This window comes from Aedes aegypti, chromosome 3 (assembly GCF_002204515.2).
Source record: "Aedes aegypti strain LVP_AGWG chromosome 3, AaegL5.0 Primary Assembly, whole genome shotgun sequence".
NCBI classification, from domain to species: Eukaryota; Metazoa; Arthropoda; class Insecta; order Diptera; family Culicidae; genus Aedes; species Aedes aegypti.
This window is the reverse complement of record NC_035109.1, coordinates 383,068,667-383,089,909: the sequence shown is the minus strand read 5'-3', so window position 1 is coordinate 383,089,909 and position 21,243 is coordinate 383,068,667. Positions and strand designations below refer to the sequence as shown.

The window sequence follows — 21,243 nt, the reverse complement described above, 5'->3', positions numbered from 1 at the left end:
CGAAAAGAAAGAAAGAAAGCAAGTCGAAAACATATTCTGTTTTCAGCATCAAGTTGATATTATAATTTGATGTCAATTTGTCATTGAAATATTCGATATCATATTTTGTTCTCGTTCTGCTATCATTTTAAGCTTTTGATAATGTTTTAATTTTTTATACAGTCGACTCTCTACATCTCGATATCGAATGGTCCCTTAGGATAGGAAGAGATCGAGGTAAAGAACAATAATCTAATGAACACTAGATTGAAAATCACTCCGTTACTAGGAAAATAATAAACAAAACAACTTCATTACGAGTTTTCCAATTGTTCTGAACCGTTTAAATCTGGTCTAGTAACCTTTGATAATGTTCATATCGACATATAGAGAGAAAATTGGGAATAAAAAATCAACAGATACACATCGAGATGTGGAGATATCGAGATAAGGAGGATATCGAGATATGGAGAGAGAAATCGTTTGCAGAATGAAGGGACCAAAGCAATCATCGACATAGGGAGAGATATCGAGATGTAGAACATCGAGATGTGGAGAGTCGACTGTAGTTATAAATGTATTCGTGCTACATGTAATATAAAAATGAGGCATTTATTTTCTCGCAGACTCGTTCCAACATCAATCGAAAATATATACATCTCAATGAGTTCTCAATTTGCCCTTCATGATAGCTATAGTATTCAATTTGAGTCCATGAGGACATTTTTCTGCTCTCAGTTGTGATATCTAAACCGTTAAAACGTTAAAAAAAAAAAAAATCATTCCTTGCTGTGCGCTTGAACAAGACAGTTCAGTCTTTGGCAGACGGTAGTTTTTTTTTTGGTTTTTTCTCCCACCGCCCGAGTGGGTTTTTACCAGTGCAGTTTACTTCTGTAGTGCTATAGACCGCGCACCGTGAAGGAAGCGAACCAGATTGGCAAAGGTCAACTGGTATCGTGCCACCATTTGATTGATATTATCACCATCATCCCCCGGTGATTGGTTCCCCGCATACATCAGTGTAGCAGACCAGCAGCGGTCATCGAACGGGAACGGATAAGTATCAATTTGTATACCTACTCCACACCTATTGAATTGCCTTCGCATCTCCGAACAAACAGTGTTGAGTTCAAGGTTGTTTGTTGTTTCTCCTCTGTCTCTCTCCCGGTGCAATTTCGGCCGTATAGGGGAGTTGGGTACAAAATAGCCCACAGATTGGTTAAGTTTTTTTTTTCTCGATTTTTTTTTTTTAATTTATTCTGCCTATTTAGGGGAGGTGTGTACAAAATAGTCCACTGATAGGTTTTTTTTTCTGCATTTTTTTGTTTTTTTTTTTATTATTATTTTTTTTTATTATTTGGTTACGGTTGAATTCTTTTCCCAGTGGACGAATCGGATGGAGGCGATACGCCTCCTAAAGATCTCGTTGCTCGAACGCGGTTTTATCAACCGTCTTCGGCTGGGCCTTGGGTTGTCTATTTCCGGCGCAAAAATAAGATTTTGAATGTGCTCTCGATCTCTAGAGAGCTGACGCGTAAATATCCTGGGACCGTTATTCACCAAGTGAAGCAATCCAAGCTGCGTGTAACTGCACCTAGTTACAAAGCAGCGAATGAGATTGCTCAGCATGAGGCTTTTACTGTGGAGTACTTTATCTACATACCCGCCAGAGAGGTCGAGGTGGAAGGGAAAATTATCGACGCGAGTCTGACATGTGAAGACATTAAGACTGGCAAAGGCATTTTTGAGAACCGGTCCATTCCTGATGTGGCTATACTGGATTGTAAACAATTGCAATCAGTTTCCATGGAAGGAAATAAGAAAGTGTTTTCGCCGTCAGCCTCGTTTCGTGTAACTTTTCCTGGTTCCGTTCTCCCGAAATTTGTTTGCATCGATAGTGTTTTTTACCCAGTGCGCCTATACGTGCCGAAGGTATTTAATTGTACCAACTGCAAACAGCTTGGTCATAGTGCTAGCTTTTGCGACAACAAGCCCCGTTGTGGCAAATGCAACCAAGCTCACTTGGAAGATGCTTGCACACAGGAAGCTGTAAAATGCAGCTACTGTCGTGAGGATCTTCATGACTTGCAGAAGTGCCCGGCATACAAAAGGCGCATTCGAAATGAGAGTCGCTCCATTGTGAAGCGCTCCAAGAAGACATATGCGGAAATGGTAAAATCTTTAAAAAAATCCGCAGAAGAGTCTTCATCAGCCATCCCAGTTGGTAACTCTTTTCAAGAGTTGTCTTCCGATGAAGCGAACGACGACGAAACCGATGGGGGAGATTCTTCGGAGGTACACGCACCCGGTAAAAGAAAGTCTCCATCTTCTCCGGGACTGCGCCGTAAGGTATTGAAATCTTCCCTCAGAAGTTTGCCTAATCCCAAAGGAGGTGGGGCAAATTTAAAAATCCCGAAGAAACAGGTCTTTGATGCTTCCGTTCCGTGTTGCAGCAAAGATCTGCCGCCCCCGCCTCCACCGACTAAATACACTTCGAAAAGAAGCTCTAGACAAGATAGCAAGAAAAAAGCTACTGAAGTCCCTCGCTCTTCCTCGAAAACCCCCCGGGCTAAGCGAGGACTGTTAACTTTTACGGCCCTTGTGGATCGCATATGTAATGCTCTCGGAGTTTCAGACTCATTCAGAGGCATACTCGACCTTTTTCTCCCCGCAATAGAAGAGTATCTCAGGGAATTAACTATTTCGTGGCCCCTCCTTGCTTCGATCATATCTTTCGATGGCTAATTCATCAAGTGAGGTACAAGATATGATAACTGTGCTACAGTGGAACTGTCATAGTCTAAAACCTAAATTAGACACATTTAAGTTTTTGCTTCACAATTCCGATTGTGATATATTTGCACTCTGTGAAACATGGCTTTCTTCTGAAGATGATCTTAACTTCTACGACTTTAACATTATACGCCAGGATCGAGATGATAATTACGGGGGTGTGCTTTTAGGGATCAAAAAGTGCCATTCATTCTACAGAATCCCCATCCCGACTCATCCAGGCATAGAAATCGTTGCTTGCCAAATAAACGTAAAGGGTAAAGATCTTTGCGTAGCTTCTGTTTACATTCCTCCAAGAGTTTCAATAAACCGCCGTCTTCTTTGGAATGCAGTCTCCATGCTCTCATCTCCAGTTTTAATACTGGGTGATATGAACTCACATGGTACTGGATGGGGCGAATCTTATGACGATTATAGAGCGGCTATTTTCTATGACTTATGCGACGATTTCAACTTGAACATTTTGAACACAGGTGAAGCGACACGTATTTCATCCGACGGCAAAGAAAGCCGCATTGACCTATCTTTGGGTTCAAGTTCACTATCATTCGATTGCATGTGGAAGGTGATTGATGACCCCCATGGTAGTGATCACTTGCCCATAATAACCTCTATCAGAAATAATCTTGAAAGGTCAGAACAGTCAATTCAGGTTCCTTTTGACCTCACTAGGAATATCGATTGGCAAAAATTTGCATCAGCGGTAACTTTCGGTATCGAATCATTCAACACTCTCCCACCGTTGGATGAGTATCGATTCCTAACAGAATTGATTTATAAAAGTGCATTAGAATCCCAAAAACAACGAGTTCCAAGTGCATCCTTCAAAAGACGACCAGGCACGCCTGGTTGGGATGATGAATGCACTCAGTTGTATCGAGAAAAATCTAATGCCTTCAAAGCTTTTCGTAGATATGGTACCTCAGAACTTTATTTAGAGTACTCGAAGCTCGAAAAAAGACTGAAGAATCTTATTAAAGCGAAGAAGCGTAGCTATTGGCGTCGTTTTATCGATGGCCTCTCACGAGAAACTTCAATGACGACGCTTTGGAGAGTGGCTCGCAACATGCGAAACCGCTTATCCTCAAATGAGAGTGACGAATACTCCAACCGATGGATATTCAACTTCGCAAAAAAGGTCTGTCCTGACTCAGTTCCAGCTCATCCGCCTTTTTGGGAAACTCCAAGAGACGATTCTTTGGACAGACCATTCACTATGCTGGAATTTTCTATGGCTCTTCTTTCATCAAACAACTCCTCTCCGGGACGCGATATGATTAAGTTCAATCTTCTTAAAAATCTCCCCGATATCGCTAAAAGACGGTTGCTTGACCTGTTCAACTCATTCATGGAGCACAACATTGTTCCACCTGAATGGAGACAGGTCAAAGTAATAGCTATTCAAAAGCCTGGGAAACCAGCGTCTGATCATAATTCGTACCGCCCGATCGCTATGTTATCATGTTTAAGGAAATTGTTAGAAAAAATGATCCTATCCCGACTCGATCACTGGGTCGAATCAAACAACATGCTTTCCAGTACACAATTTGGCTTTCGCAAGGGCAAAGGAACAAACGATTGTCTTGCGTTGCTTTCATCAGATATTCAACTAGCCTTTGCGGACAAGGAGCAATTGGCTTCGGTTTTCTTGGATATTAAGGGCGCTTTTGATTCAGTTTCCATAGAAATATTGTCAGAAAATTTGCACAATAGTGGACTACCTGGAATATTGAATAATTTCTTGTACAATCTGTTGTCAGAAAAACACATGAGCTTCACTCTCGGTCAACTGACAACTTCCAGAATTAGCTATATGGGCCTTCCCCAAGGCTCATGTCTGAGTCCCTTGCTTTATAATTTTTATGTTAAAGATATTGACAACTGTTTGGAAGAACCATGCACGCTAAGACAACTTGCAGATGATGCTGTGGTTTCTATGAAGGGCCCACGAGCGGAAATCTTGCAAAGACCATTGCAAAATTCCCTTGATAATCTATCCACTTGGGCTAGAAATTTAGGGATCGAGTTTGCTCCGCAAAAAACTCAACTGGTCGTATTTTCACGGAAGCGGAATCCTGCCCAACTAAAGCTTAAGCTTTTGGGAACAGACATCGACCAGTCTTTGACTTCAAAATACCTTGGGGTCTGGTTTGATTCAAAAGGCACTTGGCGAACTCATATTAGGTATTTAACGGAAAAATGTCAACAAAGGATCAATTTTCTACGAACAATTACCGGAACATGGTGGGGTGCTCACCCGGAAGACCTCATAAAACTCTATAAAACAACCATTCTCTCTGTTCTAGAGTATGGCTCTTTCTGTTTTCTCTCAGCAGCAAACTGCCACTTGATTAAATTGGAACGAATTCAATATCGTTGTTTGCGTATCGCCTTAGGGTGTATGCACTCAACACATAATGGGAGCCTAGAGGTTCTGGCAGGGGTTTTACCGCTACAGAACCGATTCTGGGAGCTCTCGCTAAGAATACTTATTAAGTGTGGAGTGAGCAACACACTCGTCATCGAAAACTTTGAAGAATTGCTCAAACTGAACACTCAGTCAAAATTCATGAGAGTTTATCTCTACTACATGTCATCTGACATTAGCCTTCCATGTTATAACCCTCCACGTGTACGCTTCACCAATGACAGTTCCTCTGTTGAATATGATGTGTCCATGAAACAAGCTATTCATGGAATTCCAGATCAACTTCGATGTATAACTATTCCACGTATTTTCAACGCAAAGTTCCAGAATGTTGATTCCTACAGGAGATATTTCACTGACGGGTCTCGTATAAATGGATCCTGGTTTCGGTGTCTTCAATGAAAATTCTTCCGCCTTCCGAAAACTTCAGGAACCTTGCACGGTTTATGTTGCTGAGCTGGCAGCAATCAACTTCGCTTTGGGGATGATCTCAAACATGCCCGCAGACCACTTCTTCATCTTTTCGGATAGTCTCAGTTCAATCGAGGCACTCCGATCGATGAAACCCGTAAAGCATGCATCTTACTTCCTTACAAAAATAAGAGAGCAGATGTGTGCACTGGTCGAAAGATCATACAAGATTACCTTTGTATGGGTCCCCTCACATTGCCTAATTTATGGCAATGAGAAGGCGGACTCTCTCGCAAAGGTGGGCGCTGAGGAAGGTGAGATTTATGATAGACGAATTTCACACGATGAATTTTTTCATTTAGTACGTCAAAGTTCTCTTCACGGTTGGCAAAGCGATTGGCTAAATGGCCAACTGGGACGGTGGTTACATTCCATAATTCCTAGAGTTTCCTTGCGAGCCTGGTGGAAAGGTTTGGACATAAGTCGAGATTTCATTCGCGTGATGTCAAGACTTATGTCCAACCATTACTCGCTAGATGCACATCTCCACAGGATTAACCTCGCGCTGAGCAATATTTGTAATAGGTGTGGTTCCGGTTATGATGACATCGATCACGTAGTTTGGCAGTGCCCGGATATGGACGCCTCCAGAGCGCAACTTTTGGATACCCTTGCGGCCCGAGGTAGACAACCCTATGTTCCAGTTAGAGATGTGTTGGGCACCCGCGATCTTATTTATATGGTCGCAATTTACGATTTTCTTCGCTCGTCTTGTATAAAAGTTTAATTCTCTTGTGTTCTCTTCCCCAGTTTCTTTTTTTTTGTGTTTTGTCCACTTTGTGTTGGATTGAGGATCCTGGCCATCCGGCAGTCGAATACCGGCAAGAAATCGCTACCAACGCCATGAAACAAGAATCAAGATGTCACGTTATACCTCCCGGATGAGCTGCTGAGAACCCTGATTCCAATCCCTACCAAGTCCTTCCTTCAAAAATTGTGACCACTAACCTCGAGCTGCCACGAGTACCCTGGCTCCATCCCATATTAATGTTGAAAAAGCCAATTAATTGTATGTAAAAAAAATACAAAAAATGAATTTCGGCTCCGTAAAGCGTTAAACGCATTTGAGCCTCAAATAAACGAACTAGATAAAAAAAAAAACGTTAAAAATGACAGCAAACTTAGTTATCAAAATACGCGACATCATAAAATCAAAATTAGTTTTCAATATGATTATGTGGAGATGCAGATGGATATTCGACCGTGTGGACGTAGCTAGCACCGTTATTCAATTAAATTTTCAGCTCTTGGTTTGTTCACATTCACGTTCACATTCGCACACACTATTGTGGACCTCGTGGCCTCGAGGTTAGTGTTGTCAGGCATTTAAGCTCATCTTGTCATGGGGTGTGGGTTCGATTCCGGCTTCAGTCATTGAAACATTTCGTCAGGAATGTTTCGCGGCTGTGCCACTGGAGCATGCTTGCCCATTGTCTAGTGTTAAGTTACAGTTTGTGCAGCTAAATGACTAAAGACGGTGTCCTTGTCTGTTTAAATGGTTAGCTAATCCCAAGCCTTATTCATCAAATTTCTGGACAATTTCGATTGTTCTGGGCAAACACTTTTGATGATTGAAGGTTATTGTATTAATGTCAAATACAAGGATTTTATAGTCATTATGTCAAATATAAGCATGGTTACTAGTTTTACCAAGATAAGAATGTTTAAGTAGGCCTGAATTAAGTTTATAATTAGGATGTTCATCTTTCCTCGTTTACTCCTACCAGTCGACTAGTATTTCGGTTTCTCCATCAAAGTCCAACCGTCACTGGTCGCTTGGAAAGATGCTGGGCAACAAAGCCCGTAACGCACGTTCCATTCCGCCGTAGACCAACTTTAACCCGTGTCTTCATTTTTCCGACTTTTCCTCTCTCATACATCATCATAATCGTCATAATCTTTCATTTGGTGGCTCGTCGTGTTTCCTTCGGAGTGACGACAATAGCCGCAGACGACGACCACGATGCCACAACCGACTGGGCGGGCGTCACATTTCATTATCGTCGCGCGTACGCTGAAGCTGGAGCCATGAAGATGGTTTCGCCAGAAGGGGACACAGTTTAAAAGGTTGACTTTTGTGTAATAATGGTGTTTGACCTGCAGCAAAGCTGTTTTAACGCGGTTTGAGGGGATGAGGATTAAGCTCGATGGGGTGCTCCTTAAGGGGATGCGACGTGAAGTACGATTGAAAGATGATTTTCAATAAGAAATTGTATCCGTCAGCATCGCATTAGCTTTGTTACATAATGCCATTTTCCGAGTGTTACATGGTGTGTTATCACATTCTTAAGAGGCGAAAAGGATTCCTGATCTCATCTTTTATTTCTATGCATGGGCAAGCAAGCTACAAACCTAAATCCCATCCGACAGCAGCTGCTGCCTCGCTGAATTCAGAGTTCCAATCCACCAAGCAGTGATAAATACGAGAAGTTTTTTTTCGTGGGAGAAGTTCATTCTAATTTAAATTATCATCCAATTATGGGGAGAAATTAAACTTGTTATAATTAGTAAATATTTTTATAATTATGACTAGTGATCCGGCAAACTTCGACTTGCCATCAAGTAGGCTGTTGAAAAACGCTATATATCGCCCCACACAAAATGACTCTCGTTTTTCTAACTTTACTGGTCACGTCGGAACTCATGACGTACAAAGCGGAAAAAAGAATTATCCAAATCCGTTGACCCGTTCGCAAGCCATTTTGTGACATACAAACACCATTACATTTTTATTTATATAGATTTTTAGATTTTAATTGATAATTTTGTATACAATATAATTCAATATAACTTCCGGACAGCCTTTTGGGACTTTTACAAAATACCACTGAGATTGTTACGGAAATCTTTCTAATACTCTTATAAAAGCTACTCTGAAATAGTTCCGGAAATTCCATTCTTAATTCTTCTGTAAATATTTCTAGAGTTCTTCTGAACATCGTTCTGGAATTATTCCGGAAAAATTTCAGGAATTCTTTTGGATGTCTTAGTGAATTATTTCAAAAACCCTGAGAGTTTCCTGAAAATCTTACATGGATTCTTCCAAAATAAATTTTAAGATTCTTTTGGATCTTCTTCTTTCTGGCGTTACGTCCCCACTGGGACAGAGCCTGCTTCTCAGCTTAGTGTTCTTATGAGCACTTTCACAGTTATTAACTGAGAGCTTACTTTGCCAATGACCATTTTTGCATGCGTATATCGTGTGGCAGGTACGAAGATACTCTATGCCCTGGGAAGTCGAGAAAATTTCCAACCCGAAAAGATCCTCGACCGGTGGGATTCGAACCCACGACCCTCAGCTTGGTCTTGCTGAATAGCTGCGCGTTTACCGCTACGGCTATCTGGGCCCCAAGATTCTTTTGGATATCACTATGAAATTCATACAAAAATCAATTTGTAATTCTTTCATAAATCCTATGGGATTCTTTCAGATTTTTACGGAAGTCCTTAAGAAATCCCCCCAAAACTCATTTAGAAATCTTATTATTATCATATTATCCCAGGATTCTCCCGGAAGTCCTTCTACAATCCTAAAGAACTTCCCAGAAAGATATAAAGAAGAATTCCAGAAAGATATTTGGAAAAGTCCTAGAATTATTGTTTGAGGAATCCCAATGGTATTTCCGGAAGAATAGTAGAACGATTCATGGTAGAGTTCCAGGAAAACTTCCAGTAGCATCCTTGCAAGATATTTGGATTAAATAATATTTCCGGATGAATATCAGAAGCTTTACGGAAGACCAGGAATGATTCCCTAAAAAAATCTGAAAGAATCTTTGAAAGATATTTTGAATCCTTCCAGCAAGATTTTCTGAAGAGTCCCAACAGTATTATAAGGATAGTGATGAAAAATTACAGTGGCATTTTAGAAGAATTCCAGAAGGATTTTCGAATGTATCCTCGAAAGATATTCGAAAGTATTCCAAGTGGATTTTAGAAAACGCCTCAGATGATTTTCGTTAGAATCCAGAGGCATTCTCGTGAGAATCCCAGGAGTATTACCGGAATAATCTTAGAAACATTTTCGGAATTATCTCAGAATTCGGAGGAATTCCAGAAGAATTTCCATTAGAGCCCTCGGAAATCTTTAGAAGAATCATCAAAAAATATCCGGTAAAATTGCATCAGAATTTTCGGTTGAAACATTCGTAATATTTCCGAAAAAAAAAATATAAGAATTTAATTTCCAGGATTTTAAAAGAATTCCCGAGGAGATACACGCAAAAATTGCAGAGGTATTTCTGCAAGAATACCAAAAACATGTTCAAAAAAATCACCGAGGGATGTCTAGAAGAATCCTAGAAGTAATGCCGGAAGGGTTCTATAAAATTGTTTGGAAGAATCTCTCAGCGATTTATTCAAGAACACTGAGATTTCCAGAAGAACTTTAAGATATCAGAAATAATCCCAAGATTTGCAGAACAATCTCATAGGAGTTTTGGTGAAATTCAAGAGGAATTTATGAAAGAATCCTAAAGAAATTTCCTAAGGATTCTAGGGCTGATGAAATTAAGAATAGTTAAGGATTGTTTCTAATTATATATTATGATTCAAATCAATTACTTGTGTAGCATTGGATTTCACTGTAGAAGCAACTCGTAACTTCCATATTGCATTAAATCTATATATAAATTTATTCAGATGAATTTTTGCACATCCTAATTAAATAACAGTTCAAAGTGTAAAATCCCATTCTCATTAGAGATACATAAATTTGTTATTTAAAGATTTACAGAAGAATTTCCGGAACTATTTCAGAGTAGCTTGCATAAGAGTATTAGAAAGATTTCCGTAACAATCTCAGTGGTATTTTTTAAGAGTCCCAAAGGGCTGTCCGGAAGTTTTCTTAAAGGATTTCCATTTAAATTCAAGAGTGGTTTTCTGAAGATTAAGTAATAAATGAAACATAGAAATAAACTAATAAATAAAAAAAACATTGCCCAAAGAATCACAGGGAGATTGTTTCAGAATATCAGAATTCCATACGGATATTCGAAATTTTCCCAGAAAGATTTCTGTAAAAGCATAAACAGGATATCCTTCAAAATTGAAAAAGGATTTTTAGAAAAGGGCCAGGAGGATTTCCAAACAATTTCTGAGGAGTTTTCGAAAGAATCTCTGAGAAAATTCTTGAAAAATGTTTTCATGGTAATTGTTTTTTTTTATTTCTATACAAAAGATTGTCAAATAAATCCCAAGAGATATTTGGAAGAGTTTCAACAGGATTTCCGGAAATATTCCATAGGGGTTTCCGGAATAATTCCAAAGATTTGAACGGAGTAATCTGACAATGAAAGAACATATATTTTGCTAAAGTTTCAGACAGATGGCTAGGAGAATCTCAGAAGAATCTGAATAAACCTGAGAGAATCTGGAAAGATTTCTGGAAAAAATTCATAGGATTTAATAATACAATTTTGGATGGATTTCCGGGAGAAATCCTGAGGAATTTTGAAAGAAACCACAAAAGATTTCTGGAAAAATCATCAAGAGATATACAGAAAATCCTTTCAAAGAATTCCATCCCTGTGAAAAGCAATTATAAAAACTTTTTCGGAAGTATTCCAGAGAAATTTTACGGAAAAAACCCCGGAAGGATTTCCATCCAAGAAGAATCCAAGATAATCCAAGATAAGGAAGATTTTCGGAAGAATCACAGAGCGATCTTAAAGATAACTATAATAGTTTCAGAAGGATTTCTCAAAGAAACTAAGAGGAATTTCCGAGAGATTTCTGGAAAATCCCAGAAGGGTTTTTCGGAAGAATTTCACAGGGATTCTTGGAAGATTCTCAGAAAAATTTTCTATAGTACCATTGAGAAATTGCAAGAGGAATACCAGAAGCATTTCCGGAAAAATCTAAAAAGGAGTTTTGGACGGAACAGCTCGAGATAGGTTTATGAAAGAATTACAGAGGGATTTCCTGATAAATTTCAGAAGATTTTCGTATAAAAGAGTCCATAAGAATTACCGAAATAACTTCTGAGATTTTTAGGATAATTTCATAAAAAATACGGAAGCATTGATGAGGGTTTCCAGTGAGGTTTTCCGAAGAATCTGAAGAGGATTTTCAGAAGAATCCCAGAGACCTTTGGAAATTTCTTTAAGAATCCAAGAAAATATCTTGGCTATTTTTATGCGAAGAAAATTTTACTTTTCTTGAGCGGACAGCATACTTAGCTTTAGTGTTCAATCACAATGAACCTATGCATGGGTTCACTATGGACCGATGCACGAGTTCACTATCTGACGTTTGTGCGGTGCCGTGTTATTTACGTTACCATGGCAACGAATGAATTCGGCACCGCTTAAACGTCAAATTAGTAAACTCGTGCATCGGTCCATTCTTATTTTTTTCCATGCACGCGCTCGGGAAATGGATCTGGTAATGGTACAACAACCACGCTACATTTGATGAATCCTATGCACCAAAAAAATTCGGCGCTGTTCGTCATATTCACTCATCAAAGGCATTTTGGTAAATATAACGACACAGCTATAGTCTTATCCACTAGAGATGGTCGGGTTTCACATTTTTCAAACCCGAACCCGACCCGTACCCGACTTATTTTATTCTTTCAAACCCGGACCCGACCCGAACCCGAGACAAAAATTGAAAAGCAAACCCGGACCCGACCCGAACCCGAAAAATTTTCGCTGTTTAAACCCGAACCCGACCCGAAACCCGAAAAAGTTTTCTAAGAAAAACCCGAATAGAAACCGAGTTCGAAAAGATGATAAATTCATCGTTTCTGAAGCATAGGAAAGCTTTCAGGTTGTTACTTTGTGAACAATTCTCACCAAACCCGACCCAAAACCGACTTAACCCGACTTTTTTCAAGCCCGAACCCGACCCGAACCCGACCCGAACCCGACCCGAACCCGATAATTTTTTAGCGTTCAAACCCGACCCGAACCCGAACCCGAAAAAATAAAAAATTTCAAACCCGAACCCGACCCGAACCCGTCGGGTTTGGGTTCGAGTCGGGTTTCGGGTTTGAAAACCCGAGACCCGACCATCTCTATTATCCACCAGTGAACTGAATTCACTCTCAACTGAATTTAGTTCAGCAATGGATCAGTCAATTCGCAAACAAATTTGGCACGATAAACCGAAACTACTCAAATTTATCGTAAAAAGTTAGTTGTCGTTATTTTATCCGTCTTTCAATGAGCGAAATTTTACATGTGTGATATTGTTAGTTTTACACGTAACTTTATTTTAGTTTCAATCATGTAAAGCCATCTCTCATGCATTCTTCAATGATAGAACCTATAAACACATCTATTATATCCAACAGTGTAACCAAATTCCTTAATATTGAACGCGAAACGTCTTCTCTCAAAGAATGTTGCTTGCAAAACGGCTCGGTTTACATGATTTACCCGCTGAAAATTCAATCATAAATAATGCACATGGAATGACAAACCGTCGATCCATCCATGTGCATTATTTTTGGTAGAATATTCAGCGTGGAATCATGTAAACTGAGCGATCTTGTTTTCAGTTTCACTTTCAAGATGCAAGAAAGCATGCAATATTGACGAATGCTGGATAGAAGATCATGAAATGTTTCAGTTTTACTCAAGATTGCAAGCATTTTTGAATGCAATGAGACAGTTTACATTATTTATCGTTGAACATTCAGTTATAACTCGTTTAACATGATTATCATAGAAGTTTACGTGCCAGGTAAATTTAAGATTTGTTTTGCTGTGTAGATTCTGAGGTGAAAAAAATATTATGTTGTGCTCAGCAAACCTCAAAGTACCACGTGGGAACAAAATTTGATAACTTTTGGAACAAAAATCAAAAAGCAATAAAACGGTAGTGCTTCGTGAAGCCCAAGCAGGACAGTTCGGTTTTGCGTCGTCCGATTGATTTTGCTGACGGATTCGCGCGTTTTCGTTGCCGGAGAATATTTTTCCCCCTGTTTTGGAGCGTCTTGCTGGGTACGTATTTGGGTAGGCCCAAGCAAGACGGTTTATTTTCGGGACGCCAAGAAGTTTTGCTGTCAGTGTCAGTTTTGTGTTCAGTCGAGAATGGATTACCAACTGGTGAGTTCGTTTCATGCTTATGATAACACATATTTTCTTGAAAGCGTAACTTTTACGTAATATTAAAACAAACTTTGTATGGTTTGTCACTATAGGTGTCGGCATTATGCTTTTTTCTTATACAATTTGAATATACATATATTTTTCTCTTTTTGACATTATTAAAAATTATCTTTTGAATTGTTCGACATTGTGAATGTTGACGTATTTTCTAAAACTTCTTCCATATCGAGACAAAATGCACAGTAATACTCATATATAATTTTCAAACAAACTATGTATGGTTCGTCACTACAAGTGTCGGCATTATTCCTGTTTCATATAAGTTAAAATATATACATGTAATTTTCAGTTTTCGTCATTAATAAAAACGTCTTTTGAATTGTTCGACATTATAGATGTTGACGTATTTTTTCTAAAAACTTCTCGAGACAAAAATACAAAACTAGCTTTAAATACAAGTCGTATATTTCCCCCTTGTCCATGGATCGCATCACCGACCAGAGGTGACTCCCAGATCTTTTCCTCCCTCACTAATAAACACCCTTCTCGTGGTGATTGTGGAGATGCAGAGGTATTCTCGGTCTCTAGAAGCAACAATCATTACACCCTAACATTCCTTCCCCATCCCAACTGACTGTAAGGACTTGGCCGGCGCCGTTATTGATCAATAATATTAGATCTGCTAAAATTGCACTTCGAGAGTAAGCGGAAACTCCCATCCCTTATTCATTTGGATCGTAGTGCAATTCTTACCAGTTCCGATCAATCACGGAGTAGCAACCATTGACATGTACAGTCAGTCTATGCTATGCTATGCTAAAAATCAAAAAGCAATAAAACTTTCCAAAATGAAATATAGGGTAGGTGTACCAGTTATGGACATAGTGGTTCCCTATTTCGCCATACGTGATTCCTTTAATGTCTTCAATTTAGAAAACTTTTGTGTGTTGTAGTAGTTAGATTTAAGATATATCTTGATGTTAAAATATTCAAAGAGCTTTGAAATGTGAAAGTTATTAAAATTTCACATATGGCCAAATAGGGAACCACTATGGCCATAACTGGTACACTTTCCCTATATTTAGAAAGAACTAAAGCCTTTTCTCATTACTTTTTACTACAAGGAAGATACAAAAAAAGAAGCGAAGAGCGTCTTTCTTTCCCGTTCATTGTTGAGAAGATGGTTGTTTTTTTTCTCCAGTTCCTGGTTTCCTTCTGGTGGCAACCAGGATCAGCGGTGAGCTGCTCCATTTCGTTTCTTATTTTGAATTTATTCACGCGCTGCTTGCCGACTGTCGCCCAGTCAAGGACGTCCAATACCTCAGTCGTCCTTTTTGCCCTGGCACTCTGTTTTTTTTTTGTGTGCCTTCAATCGCACTCTTTCACGAGGAGCGAAATGAATGGCTTCCACAAGGAGTGTTATGAAAAGGACATTCTTCTCCTGCAATGTCATGTATAATAAGGTAATCATCGTCATCGTCATCATCATCATCATCAGCATCACTATTAGAGTATGGTAATGTGGGCGTAGACGGTTTTGCAAGGATTTGCCGCATATTCGTAAGCCAGTAATCAATCACTCTGATAGCTGTATTTGATTTGGGGACTACCAGACTATCGATCAGCAATTCCATGAGGAAAGTTGCATAATATCTCTGACTTACGTAACAATTGATTCTTTTGTGTATTTTTTCCGAGAACACTCCTTTTCCAATAGCATTCAATAGGTTGAAGCTAGAGATATTTCAAGGCGTGTATATGGGAAAGCTTTATTACAAAAAAATAGGCATCGCTAAATCTTTCACCATTCGAAAATATAGGTTTATAGCTTTCATTTGACGTGTTCCCCAAAAAAATCCACCGAGGGATCTCGAACATTTTTTTTTTAATTTTTGTTTTTAGAGTACATTATTTTTAAATGTAACCATTGCAAAAGACAGCTTCGTTGGATAAAAGTTTTATTTCCATATAAAAGTTCATAAAACAAATATATATACATATCTATTGAGTTTTATTTTGTAAAAAACAAAACTGTCCTATGTGATTTTGAGGATTTATTGAACTATAGGACATTTATTTGATTAGATATGTTGTAAGTTCGACTGTTCACTTATTCATACTGTGGAAGTATATCTAACCGAGCACTGTTTCTTTTCATGGTTAGAATACATTAAATTTATTCTTCTTCTGTCTGGCATTACACCTCTGCTGGGACATAGCCTGCTTCCCAGTTTAGAATTCGTTGAGTACTTAGTTATTGATTGAGAATTTTCTTTGCCAATCAACCGTTAAAGATTAAAAGTAGAATGAATCAACATTACAACGGCCTACGAAAGTAAATGGAATATGCTTAAACGCCCTGTTACCCAAGCCTTAGCAAAAAGCTTAAAAAATCCTCATGAATATTATCCAGGCACCCGGAGTAAGTGACACTACACAGACTTTTTCAATAGTATTGAAGTTATTTTGATGTTTTTAGCTTGGAATTTCAAAATTTAATAAGAATATAGTGGAAGATATTTCCTGTTAATTCAAATCATAAAAATAATTCCACCGTGAAAGTGGTTTTCTGACAAGCAGAACAACAATAATACAATTTTCACAAATATTGCAGTAATTAAAACACGTAAGTAGCTTACAAACAAGAAAGTTTTACCATTTTATACACCTTTTAGATTGATATCATATTCATATAATATATGTTTTCAACATGAAAAATGGTTAATTATGTGATTATTGGCAATGGTAAGTATTATGAGGAAGAATAAAAAGTTAAATTTCATGTGCCCACTTGCCCCGTAGAGTTGAGTAACTGCAATTTACAGTAGAATTTTATGACTTTATTCTAAGGCTTTCAATATCTCGAAAAGATACCTTCCCATTCGTGCGGACATCAGCGAATACAGGGTGCAACTTTTTTTTGGGCTATTTCATGAAAGCAACATCAATCAAGTGGCTGCATTTTTTTGTCGTAGCAAAATAAGCTCCATACAGCATGCATTTTACATTACCTTTTGGAGCTTTTTGGGGGGTTTTGCGATGATAGCGACTCAAGAATCTGCCTTGAGCTCTGCCTCTGTTTTTACAGTAGCTTCATAAACTTTAGTCAGGAGGGGTCAAATTAGGATCTCCAAATTCAAATCATGTGTCCCTTTTTTATGTCAGATGTCCATGGAATTTCCGTTGCAGAGACATAATGAACAAACTTCCAAAGATATCGAATTTATCGAGTGTTTCGTACTGTTTGAAAAAAAATGACTCAATGATTCTTTTGGTCTAGTCCAAACTGTTAGTACTTACTTGGTCATGGAATGGTGTTTCTTGAATCTTGAATAGATTTTCTGTTCCTCAAATGTGGCATTTTTGCTTATTTATGAAGCCAGATTGTGCCTGTTGACCACGATATTTTCAAGGATATAACAGTTGAGTTTACATAACTGCAAGACTATTTTCAATTCAAAGAATCACTACTGTGGCATGTTGTTTTTTTATATCATATTAATTGTGGAAAATATGATAATATTAACCCAGCAGCAAGTGATATTAATTTGTAAAAATGGTTCAAAAGAGCTCTATTTCGTATCAATCGTTTGGCAGCGTCCATTTATTACGTAACGCTAAAATCGGAAATTTTTGACCACCTCACCCCTCCCCCTCCGTAACGTTTTTTGTATGGAAGAATTAAACGCTATTCCCCCCTCCCCCTAGAGCGTTACGTAGTTTATGGAATTTTCAAAAACATAGATCTCATCGGTCGAGTATATTTTTCTAACACACAATGTAAAAAAACAACCATGATAGGCGAATCAAATTCTCAGTTAATGAGTAACCGAAGAACTCTTACTTGAGAACCTGGCTTTGTCTCAATAGGGGTGTAATTCTAGAAAGAAGGAAAAAAAAATAATCTATTCTAAATATGAACAGAAACAGTTATACACTAGAATCAAATACACACTTAAATCCGAATGCCGATCTCAGCTGTGCAAATCTCGGTAAAAGGTCGTTTGTTGACATCTTAGTAAAAGTGACGTTTGGTAACGGTACCCAAAGGTGCTGTTTTAAGTAAACTTGATGTAAGGGTGACATATCAGTTAAAATTAATTTGCTAACCGCTCAGCTGTGCGGATCTTGGTAAAAGAATGAAAATTAGTTGAACTCAACTGAGTGTGTCCTCCACTGTACGAGTAAGTGTCGTATCCCCAAGATCACATAGGACAGTTATGTCTATTACAATATGTAATCTTATATATCTATGTTATATCAACTTTCATTTAAAATTTGGGCTACCATCGAGCTTGAGAGAAAAAAAAAAACTGTCTTTTACCATGATTATATTTGAAAATATTGTACTTCAAGGAACAAAAATTTAAAATAAACAAAAATGTTCGGGATCCCTCGGTGGATATTTTTGGGGAACCCGTCAAATGAAAGCTAAAAACCTATATTTTCGAATGCTGAAAGATTTAGCGATGCCTATTTTTTTGTGATAATATTGTTCTACCAGACACGCCGTGATTTACCTTGAATGAATGTCGCTCATTCACCAACTCAGTTGTTTACATTGAAGGAAAAAGAAGATTATGCAGCTGAAATACCTAATTATATTGAATTCATCTTACATCTAGGCAAACATTTCCCAAGTAAACCAACTCATTAGATCATACTGCTTACGTGATCAGCGAAGAACACCTTAACTTGGAAACACAACCATCCCGTTGCACTTGGAGTGAGCCCGACAAAATAGCTGGAAGCCATCCTCCACAAGAAGAAAAAGTTTGAATCATATTCCCGCCATCAAGAGCAGAACACTTCTGCAGAGAAAGCACGAAAGAGCTGAGTTTCTACTTCGTTTGCTAACGAGAACGGAATCAACGGTAGTTAGTCATAACGGTAAGGCAACGTTACTGCTTCGTTAGTTCTTTGATTATAGTGCTTTTGAGACGGCTTCAAAACAAAAGGTAATAATCCAACTTGAAGGGGAGGCGCTTCTCTTTTGCTTTGTTGTAAGCTGTTATAAAATCTAAAGAGAAATAAGTAACGCCATGAGAGTTACTATGCACAACACAGAAATCTTCCTTTAACAAGCGTGGAAAGCTTCCTTACAGAAGTTTATAAAGCTTCTTTCTAGATGCTTGGAAAACTGCCTTCCAGAAGCTTGGAAAGCATCTTTCCAAGCTTGGAAAGCATCCTTTCAGAAGCTTGGAAAGCTTGCTTTCAGAAGCTTGGAAAGCTTCCTTGCGGTAGCTTGGAAACCTTCCTTCCAGAAGCTTAGAAAGCTTCCTTCCAGAGAAGCTTGGAGAGCTTGCTTCCAGAGAAGCTTGGGAAGCTTCCTTCCAGAGAAGCTTGGGAAGCTTCCTTCCAGAGAAGCTTGGAAAGCTTCCTTCCAGAGAAGCTTGGAAAGCTTCCTTCCAGAGAAGCTTGGAAAGCTTCCTTCCAGAGAAGCTTGGAAAGCTTCCTTCCAGAGAAGCTCGGAAAGCTTCCTTCCAGAGAAGCTTGGAAAGCTTCCTTTCAGAAGCTTGGAAAGCTTCTTTTCAGATACGTTTGGAAAGTTTCCTTCCAAAGAAGCTTGGAAAGCATCCTTCCAGAGAAGCTTAGAAAGCTTCCTTCCAGAGAAGCTTGAAAAGCATCCTTCCAGAGAAGCTTGGAAAGCTTTATTTTAGATACGATTGGAAAGTTTCCTTCCAGAGAAGCTTGGGAAGCTTCCTTTCAGATAAGCTTGGATAGCTTCCTTCCAGAGAAGCTTGGAAAGCTTCCTTTCAGAAGCTTGGAAAGCTTCTTTTCAGATACGTTTGGAAAGTTTCCTTCCAAAGAAGCTTGGAAAGCTTCCTTCCAAAAAAGCTTGGAAAGCACCCTTCCAGAGAAGCTTAGAAAGCTTCCTTCCAGAGAAGCTTGGAATGCATCCTTCCAGAGAAGCTTGGAAAGCTTCATTTTAGATACGATTGGAAAGCTTCATTTTAGGATCGATTGGAAAGTTTCCTTCCAGAGAAGCTTGGGAAGCTTCCTTCCAGAGAAGCTAGGGAAGCTTCCTTCCAGAGAAGCTTGGGAAGCTTCATTTTAGATACGATTGGAAAGTTTCCTTCCAGAGAAGCTTGGGAAGCTTCTTTCCAGAGAAGCTAGGGAAGCTTCCTTCCAGAGAAGCTTGGAAAGCTTCCTTCCAGAGAAGTTTGGAAAGCTTCCTTCCAGCGAAGTTTGGAAAGCTTCCTTCCAGAGAAGCTTGGGAAACTTTCTTCCAGAGAAGCTTGGGAAGCTTCCTCCCAGAGAAGCTTGGATAGCTTCCTTCCATAGAAGTTTGAAAAGCTTCCTTCGAGAGGAGTTTAGAAAGCTAATTTTCAGAGAAGCTTGGAAAGCCTTCTTCCATTAGCAGAGATAAATTGTTGCTGAAAGAGAACTGCCAACTTGATCGTTCATATACTTTTCAATTTGTATTGTATGATATGCCATCAACTTTACCTAAAAATAATATGCCTTCCAACTCACCTTCATCACTCCCGTCCGCCTTCGCGTCATCCTCCGCCACTGCCGTGGCCCAATAATCATCTTCCAAATCACTTTCGTCGACATCACTTTTCCCGCTAGCTTTTTCTTTGGCCGAACTGAACCTCGTCGCATCACGCTGCTCACCGCCATTGGCCGCCGTCACATCACTACCGCCACTCCCCTTACCCCGCCCGGCACTGGTGGCTCCCTTCGAGGAACTTTTCCCAATCGCACTAGTCCGTTCTTCGGATTCTTCACTGCCGACGGCATGTTTTCGTTTGAATATTTTCAGCCACCCACAAAAGCTCATACTTTCAACGACGATGCGTGCTTTTCCCGTCGTCGTTGCGATTCTTCAGCACCTGTTGGAAGGCACTCTGAAAACCCTCACCCTCATAAACACACATACACTCGATGAGCATTAGGGTGTCGCGAAATTTCACTTTGGAAGATACCTTGATTAGGACATTACAATCAAACTTTTGTGTTATTTGTACCTCTATGCAAAGATTCGTTTGTAACATCCTTAGCTTTGTTAGGCCAAATTTTTCGACAAAGTGAAATTTAGGGCCACCCTAATGAACATGTGAACTACCCTGGTTATGACTCTTCTGCTCTGTTCAATGTAAGTCAGGACATCGATATGACGACGACGGTGGACGAGGGATGAGGAACAGAGTACATGGTACAAGTTCGAAATTTCCGGAATTGGTAGGATAACTCCCAGTGATAGGCGCAGCAAAACCAACCGATTGTTTGCTTTTTATGGTTCCTAGTTTGGTGTTTACGAGCAATCATCATACGGCCGACATGCATACACAGGTACCTACAACAGGCCTCCGTGAAATATGTGCCGGAATCGGGTGGAGGTGGGGGATGGTTGCTAATTGGAATGCTACTTTGAGGTTGTTGGAATGTGCTTTTGGGGGCACAAAAAGCGATGAATCAGCGGAACTGAACAGTGTGGGTAATGCTTGCATGATCAGAAAATTCCAGCGAAACTGATTAAATTGAGGAATAATCAGTCACTCAATT

The 21,243-nt window shown here is 39.2% G+C and overlaps 1 protein-coding gene across 13 annotated transcripts in view; it reads right to left on the bottom strand.

Moving 5' to 3' along the window:
- The window catches only part of LOC5566541 (cytochrome b5 reductase 4), a 228,340-nt gene that overhangs the window by 123,675 nt on the left and 83,422 nt on the right, over positions 1-21,243 (bottom strand). For 5 of the 13 annotated variants that reach the window (XM_021853235.1, XM_021853226.1, XM_021853229.1 and 2 more), the window contains exon 2: positions 20,209-20,585. The exons of 4 other annotated variants lie outside the window; for them this stretch is intronic. In XM_021853235.1, the coding sequence (XP_021708927.1) occupies positions 20,209-20,518 (310 nt within the window). In that variant the 5' untranslated portion in view covers positions 20,519-20,585. Of the gene's footprint in view, positions 1-20,208; positions 20,601-21,243 lie in introns of all 13 variants that reach the window. 4 more of the 13 variants (XM_021853227.1, XM_021853231.1, XM_021853228.1 and 1 more) reach the window with 2 other exon arrangements.